The following is a 14,203-nucleotide window of genomic DNA, read 5'->3' on the forward strand; positions in this document are numbered from 1 at the left end:
ATAAGAAGTAAATAAATAGCAAAAGTTCATTATTTATTAATTAGCTTGCAAAACATTTGCTCAGTGTAAATGTGTTTTATATGTTATCAAAATATAAAGATGCAACAATAAATCAATTATTCCTTACGTAACACTAATTCACCATCGCACTTTATTTATCACACACACGCGCGCGCGCACACACAGACACACACCTTTTCTTCCATTATATGAAGCTATTTCTATTGCGGAGAAAAAAAATATAAAAATAATATAACAACAAAAGGATTCGGGAATATAAAAAAATCATCATAGTAATCATGTGCATGTAAAACGATATCGCGGTGACTAAAACTCGTTTTAAAATGACTCACAGGTGGTCAATTAGGCCGGAGATCATGCAACTGAACTGTAGCAGAGCGCTTCGTGGCTGTCACAGAGAAAGTTTCCCACATAAAATGGGGTGTAGCGGCTTTAAGCTCCACCCCCCGCACTCCCTGATTAATGAGACTAAGCTCCGCCCACCGTGAGTCAGGGATCACATGAGTCATAAAGTTTGATGTCCTAGCCAAAGTTTAGGACGAAGTTAAGCAAAACTTTTTGGCTTTGGGAAGACAGTGATTTGCAATGCGCCGTGCAGTGATTTGTTCTTGTTGGGATAAATATAAAAAAGTATAGGAAATAGGACACTGAAAATAGTTCGCAGAAAATAGTTTACAGTAGGGAAATCGTGCGTTTGACTTGTTACTGTATTTAGCGTGAAACGACTAACTTTTCCAGACGCGAAAGAGAAACACAAACTACACTGTAGGCTGCTGGATCCGTACCTTGAGCTAACTCGGTTGTTCGGGCGTTTTTCCGTAACAGTAGTAGGTTATTTGCTATATGTTCGGCGCTAAAAGTTTAGAAAAATAAAAACGAAAAACAAACAAATCACAGCGGAGGAATTTCGGACGTCTTGGAGCTACTTCGAAATGTTTATATGATTGCAATCAATACTCCTGGATTTGGGCTTTCCAAAAGTTTGGATTGATTTTTCCCCTTTATTTTTCGAAAACCAAACTGAGTTTTTCCCCCAATTCGGAGCCATGGATCCGAGCCAGCATAACCCCCCGGCCGGGCACCAAATCGTTCATGTCCGAGGTGACTCTGAGACCGACTTGGAAGCTCTTTTTAATGCTGTAATGAACCCTAAAAATGCAATCATACCACCTTCGGTACCCATGAGGATGAGAAAACTGCCCGATTCCTTTTTCAAACCGCCTGAACCAAAGTCCCACTCCAGACAAGTAAGAACTTTTTTCCGACATACAAATGTTTCTACTAATTTTGTGTTAACCATCCACATAAAAAAACTTTACAAACCGTTTATAACATGCGTATATTTACATAATATGTCTTTATCGATGTGTTCTTTCAGATTAAAAATGTTGGACGGTCGTTCTATTTTCTTTGTAAACTTTAGGCTAAAGCTTGCACGAATGTGACGGACCGAACTGATCGCCTCCAGAGGCGCTACTTGTGTTGGGAAGCGCGTTACTTTTACTTTGCGTCTTGCGATTTGTGTTCTTGAAACTATTTGTAAACAAGCATTTTTCGATATAAATATATTGCTTATAAAGAAATGGCTGACCGTGTCTTAATTAAGCGTTAAAATATATTGACTTATTGCGATGCGTTTGTGTCTATGCTTGTGAGGTACTGGCCCAGATAGGGTACGTGTTGGGCACTATTAATAAATGGAAGGGAATTTTGGATTATTTAAAATAAAATTGCTGCTGTGGTCATTATGGTCCTTATGTTACAAATGTGAATATTTTCTATACATTTTATAGATTCGAGCTGAACTCTAATGATCCGTTCAGACTTTAAACAAACGTGGAACTACTGCTGGGATCCGTAAGCCACTTATCCTGTTCTTGTGTTACAATTAAATGGAGCTCGTGGAGGAAGGATTAGTTTGAGATGGCTGCGCTGTGTATGGGGCATTATTTATTTCGTTTTTTATGCACTGGCGTAGGAAATCATTTTATGGCAAACCCCGGTATTGATTTTAGCACCTTCTCTTAGCTGCAATAAGTTAGAAACGGGCTGGGTGCGTCTTGGTAGTGGCCATTCCTTCACGTACCGATGGAGCTACTTTGTGTCACCATTTGCACGCCTTGACAAAATGACAGGATGTAGGCCTGTTAGCCGACAGTCGAGGTTTCCATGGTTCTGGTTTCTCCGTTCTGGTCTGAAGATTTTGAAGCGGCGTCTTGGCATTGGAAGACTATAGTGTTTTTTCGGGAGAATGTGCGTTTTTTTTTTATTCCCCTGTCATTGTTTACTGAAACAGTTTGAGTGCATGACACATTCAGCTTTAAGAAGCATTTTCCCCTCATAAGGCATTTTACTACTCACAAGTGGGAAAATAATGAAATGATTGTAGGATATTTTTTATGTATGTATTTATTTATTTGATTGATTGATTTATTGCATGGTAAGCGCTCAGGGGTGAAGGGCTTGAAGCCTCCCCCCCAACCCTTAGTGTTCTGTGTCAGTAAGAAGTTAAGTTTGAGTCAAGAGTACATGGAACATAAAGTACAAGCACATATTTGCTCAATTTTGCTTCAAGATGCATTAATGATACTTCCTAAGACCCATAATTTAGTCTTGCATAGAGTTTGGTGCTTTTATGAGAAATGTTGGTAGGATCAGTAGAGTTTTGTATTATCTGTAGAGAAAGTTTGGTAGGATAGGTAGAGAAAGGGTGGTAGGATTGGTATAGAAAGTTTGGTAGGATCGGTAGAAAAAGTTTGGTAGGATCAGTAGAGATAATTTGTTGTACGTCGCTCTGGATAAGAGCGTCTGCCAAATGCCTGTAATGTAATTTGGTAGGATCAGTATAGAGAAAAATCTATATCAGCTTCACTTCTCAGGTGGGTAACTGTCAGTGAACCTCTGAACAGAGTAAATGCCCTCAACTGCTTTATTTATTTATTTACACAGTTCTGTTCATACATCCCAACTGTATGAATAGAGCTATGAAAATAAATAAATAATGATGTTTGTAAGTCACCCAGGCAATAGAGACTGCAGAAAGCATAGGTAATGTAAATGTAGAGGTTTGTGCTCAGCTAGATTGATGACAAGGTTTCAGTTTTGGGGAGGGGAAAAAGATGTAGGTAGCCCGTTTGGTAATCTGTCTCTCTCCTGCCTCCCCCCCGCCCTCGCCAGGCGAGCACAGACGCGGGCACCGCCGGCGCCCTCGCCCCCCAGCACGTGCGGGCACACTCCTCGCCCGCCTCGCTCCAGCTGACCGCCGTGGGCTCGCCCGGGTCCCTGCCCGGCCTCAGCCCGGCGGGCGCGCCCCCCCAGCACCTGCGCCAGTCCTCCTACGAGATCCCCGACGACGTGCCCCTCCCACCGGGGTGGGAGATGGCCAAGACCCCGTCTGGACAGAGATACTTCCTCAAGTAAGCGCCGATCTTCTGTCCTTTATCCTGTACTGTAGTCTGTTTTCTTCTTCTTCTGTTCTAGAATAAGCCCTGTCCTTTCTCCTTTACTGTAGTGTGTTTTCTTTCTTCTTCTTCTGTTCTAGAGGTCTTCTGGCTAAAGAAACATTCTAGAGTAAGCCCTGTCTTTTCTCCTTTATTGTAGTGTGTTTATTCTTCTTCTGTTCTAGAGGCTTTCTGGCTAAAGTTATGCTCTAGTGTAAGCCCTGTCCTTTCTCTTCTACTGCAGTGTGTCTCCTTCGTCTTCTTCTGTTCTAGAGGTCTTCTGTGTAAAGATATGTTCTAGAGTAAAACCGGTCCTTTCTCCTCTACTGTAATGTGTTTTTTCTTCTTCTGTTCTAGAGGCCTTCTGGCTAAAGATACGTTCTAGAGTAAGCCCTGTCCTTTCTCTTCTACTGCAGTGTCTCCCCTTCTTCTTCTGTTCTAGAGGCCTTCTGGCTAAAGATACGTTCTAGAGTAAGCCCTGTCCTTTCTCTTCTACTGCAGTGTGTCTCCTTCTTCTTCTTCTTATTCTGTTCTAGAGGCCTTCTGGCTAAAGATACGTTCTAGAGTAAGCCTGGGCTGTATCTGAATCTACCTCCTAACTGCAGTGTCCTCAGCGTCTGCTAAGCATGCAGCATACTTTCTAGTGCACGCTGGGCAGTGTGTGAAAAATATCCTCCATACTATTCTCCAACCGTGAAGTTTCGCCCCTTACGTGGCCAAGCTCACGTGTCGTTGTTGTTGAAGGAAAACGTCGGCGAAGCTGAGCGTCATATTTACGGGACCAAAATGGTCGTTTACTTCCTTGAATGCTGTGCTCCCGACTGTACTCAACGGAAATCCTGGGAGTTTGCATATCACCCTGGGATTCTAAGTACGCAACGTGTAGAGGAAATTTAGCCAACTTAACAACTTTGTCATCTGGTGCACTCATCAAGTGTACTCAATAGTAGGCAAGTGTGCTCATTCAGACATGGCCCCTGATGGTCCTTATTTCTTTCACTTCCTGTGTTGTTCTGTCGTGCGACAGGTTATTTAAAAAATAATAATTATCAGTGCGTCACATCTCTGGGGCCACCCCAGTAGGAAATCTGTGTCACAGCGCATACCACAGCACACTGTGCGTTTGAAACGGTGTCAGAGAGAGATTCTTATCTGGAGCATATATTATATGGGCAGGGGTGAACCCCCCCCGGAGCAGAAAATTCATTGACAGTTCAGTGAGGTGTTTTTTCCTTGTTTTTTAAATTTTTTTTAAGAGAACCATATTTGAAGATACAAGGACTGGTTGGTTTAAAGAATAATGGAAAATGTGATTAGAGTCTTGCATCTGTGAGAGAGAGTCACATGGAAGCACAGGTTATCATTGGCTCATTGACTTTGCCATCATTTTTAGCGTAACTTGTAGTTGTCATTGCAATAAAATGCTTGTTCAATTAGAGCACAGTTGTCAAACTCCTGTTTTGGAGGGCTGCAGTGTCTGCTGGGTTTTGATGTGTTCCTGCACTTAAGGGCTTAATTGAAGTCATTGATTGGTTTAGAGCCTACACCCCTTTTCAAAGGCCTAAATTTGCTGTTGATTGAAATGAAGTGACAAAAACCAGCAGGGACTGCAGCCATCCAGGACTGGAGTTCGATCCCTCTGAGTTAGAGAATACATTTTAAGTTGGGGGGCCTGCGTTTCTGGCTATGACTAAAAACTTAAAATGGCTGCCAATGACAGGCCTTTCTGGTAGTAATCTTAAAATGAATCTTAAATCAGTTGCTGTTATATTGTGTTGTGATTTGCAGATGTCAGTGCTTGATTCTGTACTTCTGTATGTTTTGCCGAGAAAAGTCCAGTATGAAGGTGTTTGTCGGTACGATTATAACATTCGTGAACGTTCATATCTGAGGACGTTTCGCGAATTTCCTCCCCGCATAAATTACAATGGATTACCGCACTCGGTTTTAAAGTTTCGAGTCGCATTAATAATTACGGGCAAGTTGCTGATTAAGAAAGCGCCGGGGATTAACGGTTAAACCGGTTAATCGTTGATATCCCGGCCGCTCGGAAGGCTTGCCGCGGAAGACGTTTCTAATGCAGGTGCTGTTTCTCCACGTTGCGTCATGCCAACGTGCCTCCACTAATCACAGATTGCTTTCTGCTGAGTGACGGGGCCTCATCTCGCTGCGATGTCTCAGATTAATCGTCCCGGGCCGTCGGGAACCGCCAGGCTGCAAGCTCTGACCTGAAACGGTATTGCTTTTTAATTACCAGACCTCCAGAGCAGAGTCTTCAAGCAGGCTGTCCTAGCCAGCCGGGGCTGCATTACAGAGCTGCAGCCTCTTCACCTTTGTTTTTCAAACTCTTGGGCTGTGGAGGTAATCCTGGAGGATTTGGCAAACAACATAAAATCTGAAAACTAAAAACTAGCACTATTTTCACTTTGCCAGCTGTTGTGTGTTTTTTTTTTTTTTTTTATGTGCATTTTTATTTTTCGTTTGCCAGTCAAGCTGCTCGTGGTTTACATCCGCAGCATTCCTAAGGCTAACTGTTTTTGCAGAAAGTTATATTTGGTGATTATGAATATTATTTATTATTTTTTGAAATAATGAAAATTTTTGACTGGTAATGCAACAGTCCAGACCAGTGAGTTGCATTGAGAATATAAAGGGTGCAGTAAGTCTGTGGTCATTTACAAATCGCTGGTCTCTTATCTTCCCCTCTGACCTCAGAGTCAACAGAAAATACCTCTCTGTGATTTCCTCTCCTCCCCCTCCCCCTCTCCCTGTCCCACCCCCACCCCCGCGCCCACCCCCGCGCCCCCCTCGCTGTTCAGCGGGTCGGTGCGTTTGGTCTCTAACCCTTTTGGCTTGGGTTTCACGGGCAGAACAATGGGTTACTGTAGGAGCCGTAGTCTGCCATGAACTCTCAGGTCTGGCAAACTCATCTGCCCCCGGAGATGAGTGATCCTGTTCTTCACTCGGGCTCCAAAATAAACTGGGGGGTGGGGGGGTGGGGTGGGGTGGGGTGTCAGGCAGGGGGAAGGGGGGAGGGGAGTGATGGTGGGAGAGGGGACTTTGGGAGTGGAGGTAGGGGAGGGGGTAACAGGAACTCTGTGTGTCACGTTAGGAAACGGGACAGTTTGCTTGTGGAGAGCAGTTCTGCCCTCCTACAGTCCTAAAATCATTTTGTGAGGCTGTTTTTTTTTTCTTATAGTATCTTCAATAACAAATTATCTTGAGCGTTGTGGAACATTTGTCTGTGCATATTAACCCATTAATGCCCAGCTTTTTCCCAGAAATTTCTTGCATAAGCATCTATAGTCATCCAAAAAATATTCACAGATGGAAAAAGAGTGGGGGAGACTTCGGCAACTTTAGTTGCCCACGGGCTCACATGGGTTAAAAGTATGAGAAATGGGTGCTGGATTATGGTTGGGCGCTTGTTGTCGGTGAATCTTGGACGGCGCACGTGTTTTGGGTTAGCCTCTGAAGAACCCGGAGCCTGTGGAAGATGCGACTTTGATGAGATGGCGATGAGAGAAAGCTCCCGGGCGCAGAAACGCGGGAGACCTCCGCTTTTTGGAGCTCAGCGTTACGGATTCCTGTCGGCCCCCTGCGCTCAGACACTGGCGTCTGTGTGTGGTACACGCAGGAAAGGCTCCTGGTAACCATGGCAGCCGCCAGGCGAAGTGTGTGTGTGGCTCAGGACCACTGCGTGAGCGTGTGTGTGTGTGTGTGAGCATGTGTTTGAGAGAGAGTGAGAGTGTGTTTGTGTGTGAGCATGTGTTTGAGAGAGAGTGAGAGTGTGTGTTTGTGTGTGAGCATGTGTTTGAGAGAGTGAGAGTGTGTGTGTGTGTGTGTTTGTGTGTGAGCATGTGTTTGAGAGAGAGTGACAGTGTGTGTGTGTTTGTGTGTGAGCATGTGTTTGAGAGTGAGAGTGTGTGTGTGTGAGCATGTGTTTGAGAGTGAGAGTGTGTGTTGAAATAAAAAGTAAAAAAAAAAGAAATCCTCTGGCCAGCGGGACCCAGACAAACGTGATTACCCTCAAATTTAGCTGGATAAAAAGAAAGCAGTCAGAAGCAGATGTGTTTGCCGTGCCACATCTGTGGGACATCTGGTGCATGTGGGGGTAGTTGTGCTGAAATAGGGCAGGGGGACAGGGGTGAGAGAGGGAGAGAGGGAGAGAGGGAGACTGAGAGAGAGAGGGAAGAGGGAGAGAGGGAGACTGAGAGAGAGAGGGAGAGGGAGAGAGGGAGACGTAGAGAGAGAGAGAGGCGCGCACACTCACAAACAGACCGTAGCAAATGTTTGCAGCCCTGGCGGTCTCCTGTGATTTGGACGTCTCAGCCACGGGAAACTGAGATCTCCTTTAAAAGAAAAAGAATTCTTGAAGCCAAACCAAAAACCTTTTTTTAAAGACATGCAATAAGTGAAGAAAGATGGTTAAATGACCCATCTTTCCTTTGTAAGTGTGTTTTTGGAAGTTTATTTCCCTCAAAGCACATGGGCACTTGCGAAAGTACACACATGCACATACACTCACACTCTCACACACACACACACACACACACACACACACTCACACACACACACACACACACACACACACACACTCACACACATTTTTACTTTACAGGCATTTAGCAGACGCTCTTATCCAGAGCGACGTACAACAAGTGCATCAGTTCAAAAATGCAGAGGTGCAGTAAAACACACTAGAGTGAAGTAAAGATCGTAGTGCCAGAAGTGACCACACAGATCAGGACTCCAACCCTGTAGGGTAACCTGTTCAGCAAATAAACAAAACAATCATGCCAAGTACAAAACTAGCACTGAAATCACATTTGCCTAATCAAACAAAACAGTCCTGCCAAGTACAAAACCAGACACACACACACTCACACACACACACACACACACACACACACACACACTCTTGTTTGGGTGTGCCTGTGTGGGCATCGTTTGATCTTTAAACACAGTCTCTTAAAGTTCTTGAAAGCGCACAGATGTGGAGGAGAGACTCCAGCTCCCCCGTGCGCTCCAGCTCCCTCACTGGTGTCTCCTCTCCACGCTGCGGACATCGTGGACGTGATATTCCTCCCGCTTGAGTCGCTCACGGTTTACAGTTGAATAAAATAATACGCTTGCTTTGGAGCAGAAGTGTAACTGCATTTTCTGTTACTGTTGGGCTCCTGGCTTTTTGTCCCTTCTTGTTTTTTTTTTTTTTCGCAGTGCATTCGTTTATTTTCTCAGGTTGTTGACCTGAACCGTGTTTGTTAACTTTAGCAAGGTGCAGGCTTGGGTGTTTGTCGTCGGCCTCCTCCATCTTGGCTCCGGTCTCTTTTTCAGTTGCCTGTGAGGGCCAGTGGTGCTGTAGGGTTAGATGGTGTCAGGGAGAAAGGGAACCGTTATTCACATTCGTGTCTGTTTGTTTACGGCGGCTAAAGAGCGCCCTGAATCGCATCTTTTTTCTTTTTTTTAACTTTTGAATGCGCATCTGTTGAAAACACGTCTGTGATGTATTTTTAGATGCTAGCGCTGATCTGTTTTTTCCAGGACTTGGTCCCCTGACGGACCCATTTAAAGTGCAGGATTCCTCCAGAATGAGGATAAAAATTCCGCTGCTCTGATCTCGTGTTTGTCAACAAGCCAGTAATCAGGAAGTTATTGTGCTCAGCTGGAGTTTGAACCTCAGCTTTAAACCCCCTACGCCACAGACCTGCATTGCAAGTGGAACAGCTAATCCTCATTCCACTGATCTGAATAGCCGTTCCAGTTGTAATGCTGTTCTGTGGTCTAGGGGTTTAAACCTGAGGCTAAAACTTCAGCTAGGCATGTGAGTTTTCATTCTTGCATCTGTTCTTCAGAGCTTCAACTCTCGTGTCTTGATCCAAAATGCCTGGACTGGGGCACTTAAAGGGAAGGGTTGTAACCGTTTCTCTCTCCGGCTTTTGTGATTTTTGCTTACCATGTATATGAATGATGGTTTGCGCACCATGACTGTTTGAGTTGAGGTTTGAGGTGGCTGAGAGCAAAGCCTGTTCCGGTTTCCGCTCCCCAAAATGGCTGCAGTCGGGCCCCCGGAGAGCCACGGCGGGTTTTGTAGCGAGTGGCGGAAGGCGGGACGTCGCGGCTACGACGCGGCGCGTTGATCCCGCTAAGCCGCTGACGCTGAGTGGCGGGGTTCGCGGGAAAGTCAATCGGGGGGGAGGGGAAAAAACTGTCCGGCCTGCGAGATGGCGAGGTTCTGTTGGGCCTTCCTGGTCTTCCTGGGAGGCTGGAGCCCCCCCCCCCACTTCACCCCCCCTCCCTCCTCCCCGATTGGCTAACGCGAGGTGTGAGGATCGCGGCCTGGTCTTTACTCTGTTTTCCCCTCGGCTTTCAAACGTCTCCCAGATCAGTTTATTGTTGTCGATCTCTGGAGCAACAGTTTGAAAGGGGGCGAGGAGGGGGTGAGGGGTGGGGGGGCGGCAGTGAGGCTTTGTAGTGTAGGGGGAAGTCCCTGCAGCGGTGGAGCAGATAATGTAGCCTGACAGGCATGGGGGGCGGGGTTGGGGAAAGGGGGAGTGGGGGGTCCTTTTTTTTTTTTGAAGAGGGGTGGGTGGGGCTTCTCTTCTTCCTTGTTCCTCTGGTTCGGTGTGCTGATGACGGTGGGTGGTGGTTGTTTTTGGGGGTGGGGCGGGGTGGGCGGGGTTGAGTAAGAGGCGGTCACTCAGACCCCCAAATAGTCTGACCGCCGCTTTGATTAAAACCCGAGCTTAAGGAAAGGGGGGTGTGGGGGGTCAGAGTGGTGTGTTGACCTTTCCTCCATTTTGTTTTCTTTGCGTGGCAGCATTAACCATTCAGAATAAATCCATCAGTTTTTCTAGTGCTCTTTGATTTATAAAGGGGGGGGGAAACTTTGTTTAGTTTTTGTCTGACTGTGTGAGAGGGGTTATCAACTAAAAGCCTTGGGGGTGGTGTTTTGTTTTTGTTTTTTTGCACTGCTGGGAAGGTTTGAGGTGGGGGGTGCATGTCTTAGGTTTATGGGTGGGGTAAAACCTTTCTCATGCCTTAAACCATCACGCTGAAAGTTTTACAGTCCCTCCGGTCTGCTGGCGAAAGCGTATTGACCTTTAGCATTAGGCTTATTGACCTGTGGGCCGTCAGGACGCGGGAGACAATGGCGGCCTGGAGAACCAGGTGTGTTTGCTTCAGTGGTTCCCGCGTCTGTCCCGCGCGCGCTAGCTGGCTCGCTAGCTGGCTCGCTATTAAGCTTTTTATTTGCTGAGACTAATAGGGTTCGCAGTTCCCGGAGGCTTTTTTCAAACGTTTTTTTCATTCTGCTGTACAAAAAAACCAGCATCCTTGTGAGGGCTGCAGCTAGATTGACCTGTCCCTCGTGGGCCAGCCAGATGTTTGTCAAGTCGGGCTAAAGGCCCGTAGCACTTAATGGCTAAACTGTGCAGCACAGGTGTGTTTTCTGCTTCAGTTAACATCCCACGGCCAGTTGCACCTTCCACACGTCCGTGTAATCCCATCATGCATCACTCGCAACTCTGATTGGTTGAAAGAGTGCCGGGCTCCTATTTGGAATTCTTTGCGCAGAATCCAGGCAAGACGGGATCCGGTTATTCCCAGTTGACTTGTAGCTGCCCTGTTTGGTGGTCCCCACGACTGTGGGGGGTTGGGGTGAGGAGGGTGGGGGGGCAGAGGTGCCACACTTCATTGTGGAAGGGGAAAGAAGTACGCTGGGTCCAGCACCATCCGGTTGTTTTGGTTTAAATTTGTACAAGCATCCCGGTGCCTGTTCACTGCTACGGGGGACTGCATAATCCATGTTCGGCGAAACATAACACATAACCGAACATAACAATGCACAGGCCATTCAGCCCAACAATGCTCGCCATTTTCCTGACTAAATTGTAGCTACTACTCTGATGACCTAAATGGCTAATCAAATGATTAAGAGCAGAAGTTGGACTGAAATCCCGAAATGGATCTCTCCGTGCATCTCTGCTGGATTAGTAAAGGGAAGGGGCTCTCTCGCGGAGCTGTGAGTGTGCGCTGGGTTCTGTGCCGGGTGGCAAACTCCACACTCCGCTGCAATAGCCCATTTGCTGCAGGTTTAGGCAAATTGTGACTGTTTCCCTGCTCATTGGCACAGTGGTGTGAAGAGCACTGATTGGGTTGATTTAAAGGATCAGAGGGGGGTAACTGTGTCTGTATTCACACCACATGTGGACTTTCATCAGCCCACACACACACACACACGTCTATATCTGTATGTATATTTTTTTGAAAACCTATTCTCTGATAAATTTCTGCTCGCAAACCAGGATTGTGTGAGTCTGTTCCAGCGATGACAAGCACAGAGTGAGAGCAAGCTGTAGTTTATTTTTATTGTAGGTTTTTTTATTTTTATTTATTTTTTTTTTTGTGGAAGCGACTGGCTATATTGTTTTCTGTTTTCCCTCCACCGCTGTGGCCTTCAGAACACGACGAAAACCACCACCACACTGCACGCCGCTACACACACACACGCACCACATCACACACACACACCCACGCATCACATACACACAACAACACGCACAGCACTACAACGACACACACACCAAAACACGCACCACACTCAACACACACGCACACACACACACACGCACCACAACACACACACACACACACACACGCACTCACATACGCACACGCACACGCACACGCACTCACATACACACACACACGCACTCACACACACACACACACTCACACACACACACACACACACACACACACACCGCTCTGGCCTTTGGTAATCACTGGGCGATCAAACCGTAAAAGCTTCTTGCCCCAGGTTACACGGTTGACAGAAACGGGCATAAATACAGCTTCTTAATGACTGAGCCTTAACTGCTCCAAAAACAGATGGTTAGGGTGCAACAAACAGTGAGGCATGCACTCTCCTGGCTGGAGGTAGCATTTATGGGGAACATGTGCAGATGCAGTAAGCATGCAGCCTTGTGTCCTGTGTTTATTCCCACTTGCATCCACCCAGTGTTGTCATTTTTTCCAGTTTATAGTGCATTAAATGCTTTCTGACTGACTGTAGATACTTTTTAAAGTGAAAATGGTGCTCTGGTTTTTTTTTTGAATGTACGTAGCGGTCCATAGTCCTAATTATTGTCTACAGCATGAACACTGTGACTGGTTGCTGATCTGAAAATGTTAATACTGTCATAGTTTTTCCTAAAAAGAATTTCCTGCAGCAAAAGAGGTTGAATGTTCCCCTATTTCCCCCCCCTCCCGCTAGAGTAATGTAGTCTTGACATCTGAAACCACGTCTCGTTTCCTGTCCAAGTTCAGGCTGAACCCGATTGTTAGCGTTGAATGAGTTAGTTTCCAAACGTTCTTCCAAAAAAAATAGATTTAAAAAAGCGATTGGGATTGATTGGCAGTGTCTGGCAACCAGCAGAGGGAGGGAGGAGGCAGGAGGGAGGGAGGGAGGGGGCGGGGGGTAGATGATGTCAGAGAGAAAGATCTCATGTCTTGTCACAGATGGCAAGATTGCCTCCCCCCCACACTGCCGCACTGATTCCCCTTCTGACACGGCCCGGATATGAGCTCCATTCATTTGGCTGGGCCTGCAGAGTTAGTCAGCATGGCGCGGCTCCAGGTCTGTCCCGGTGACTCATTGTTCTGCTCGGTTTCTGCTATTCGAAACCGCCACCGTGAATCACTAGCGCTGCGTTTCGCCGCAGCTTGTTTCGGGACAGTGGAAAACCTGCGCTCGCCCTCGCTCAGGCACTGGGATTGGGTGAGGGGGGGGGGGGGTTTTCTGGGAAATGGAGATGCTAGTTAAGTGTGTGTGAACAACAAGTCTACCCGGAGGATGTAGCATGGGTAGCACCTCCTAATGGAGCTCTACCTGGCCTGAAACTGGGGCTCTCACCTGGTGAAAACCTGGCTTGAAATGGCCTGGATTCTCCCAGGTATCAGTGTTGACCGCATAACCTCTTCCGTCGTCTTCCCTGGCATATTTGTGAAGAAGCTTTTCACTGTGAGTGAGAGTGTGTGTGGTTGCCGATTTTCTTAATTTTTTCTTAAAAAATGTGCTTTCCTATTTAGTTGTCTTATACAGAATGAGGAGGAGTTGCATATTACTATTGTTCTTTTGAAATATAAGCGGTGAAGGCTGATTTTATCTCCTTAATGTCTAGTATCCGATCAATCCCTAGATCAAGCCCTACCTTGTAATTAAGGGCTTTTTTGCACTGTTCCTGTGCCCTGGGACGCATGTTGCTGGGCCGTTTCAGACTCGAGTGTTGGTCATTTCGCTCCACACGGGGAAGAGTCTGCTGCTCAAAGTGCCGTGTGTTACCCCGGTGTGCCCTGGGGACCACAAAGCCGCCATTTCACTGTTGACCAAAGTCTGGGCAGCACCCGTCCCAAGCAGACAAGAATAGCCGCGTTTCCACCGCAGGAACTATACCCCGGAACTAGGAACCTTTTGAGGAACTCAGTGCGTTTCCACCGCAGGAACTAGGGTCTAAATTTAGTTCTGGGGGCTTTGTTTTACCCCCCAAAACGTTCCTGCTCGGGGTAGTACTTCCGAAAGTACAGGAACCTTTTGGGTGGAGCTTGCAGCGCTGAACATTTCTGATTGGTCGAGTACTCGTAGCATTTGTGTTGTATTTATTTTCCGCCATTACCCGCCATGTTTGAAAATATGCAGCGGCAAACCAATTTATTTTCATAATAACTTCAAATCAAACTTG

General features: G+C 46.5%; 1 protein-coding gene across 1 annotated transcript in view; it reads left to right on the forward strand.

Annotated features, from left to right (window-relative positions):
* Positions 1 to 520: 520 nt before the first annotated feature.
* LOC135236579 (transcriptional coactivator YAP1-like) overlaps positions 521 to 14,203 on the forward strand; it is a 41,163-nt gene continuing 27,480 nt past the window's right edge. Inside the window, exons 1-2 of the mRNA XM_064303037.1 lie at positions 521 to 1,268; positions 3,199 to 3,437. Coding sequence (XP_064159107.1) covers positions 1,068 to 1,268; positions 3,199 to 3,437 — 440 coding nt within the window. The 5' untranslated portion in view covers positions 521 to 1,067. The remainder of the gene's footprint in view (positions 1,269 to 3,198; positions 3,438 to 14,203) is intronic.

The sequence above is a fragment of the Anguilla rostrata genome, chromosome 12, assembly GCF_018555375.3.
Source record: "Anguilla rostrata isolate EN2019 chromosome 12, ASM1855537v3, whole genome shotgun sequence".
In the NCBI taxonomy this organism is placed as follows: Eukaryota; Metazoa; Chordata; class Actinopteri; order Anguilliformes; family Anguillidae; genus Anguilla; species Anguilla rostrata.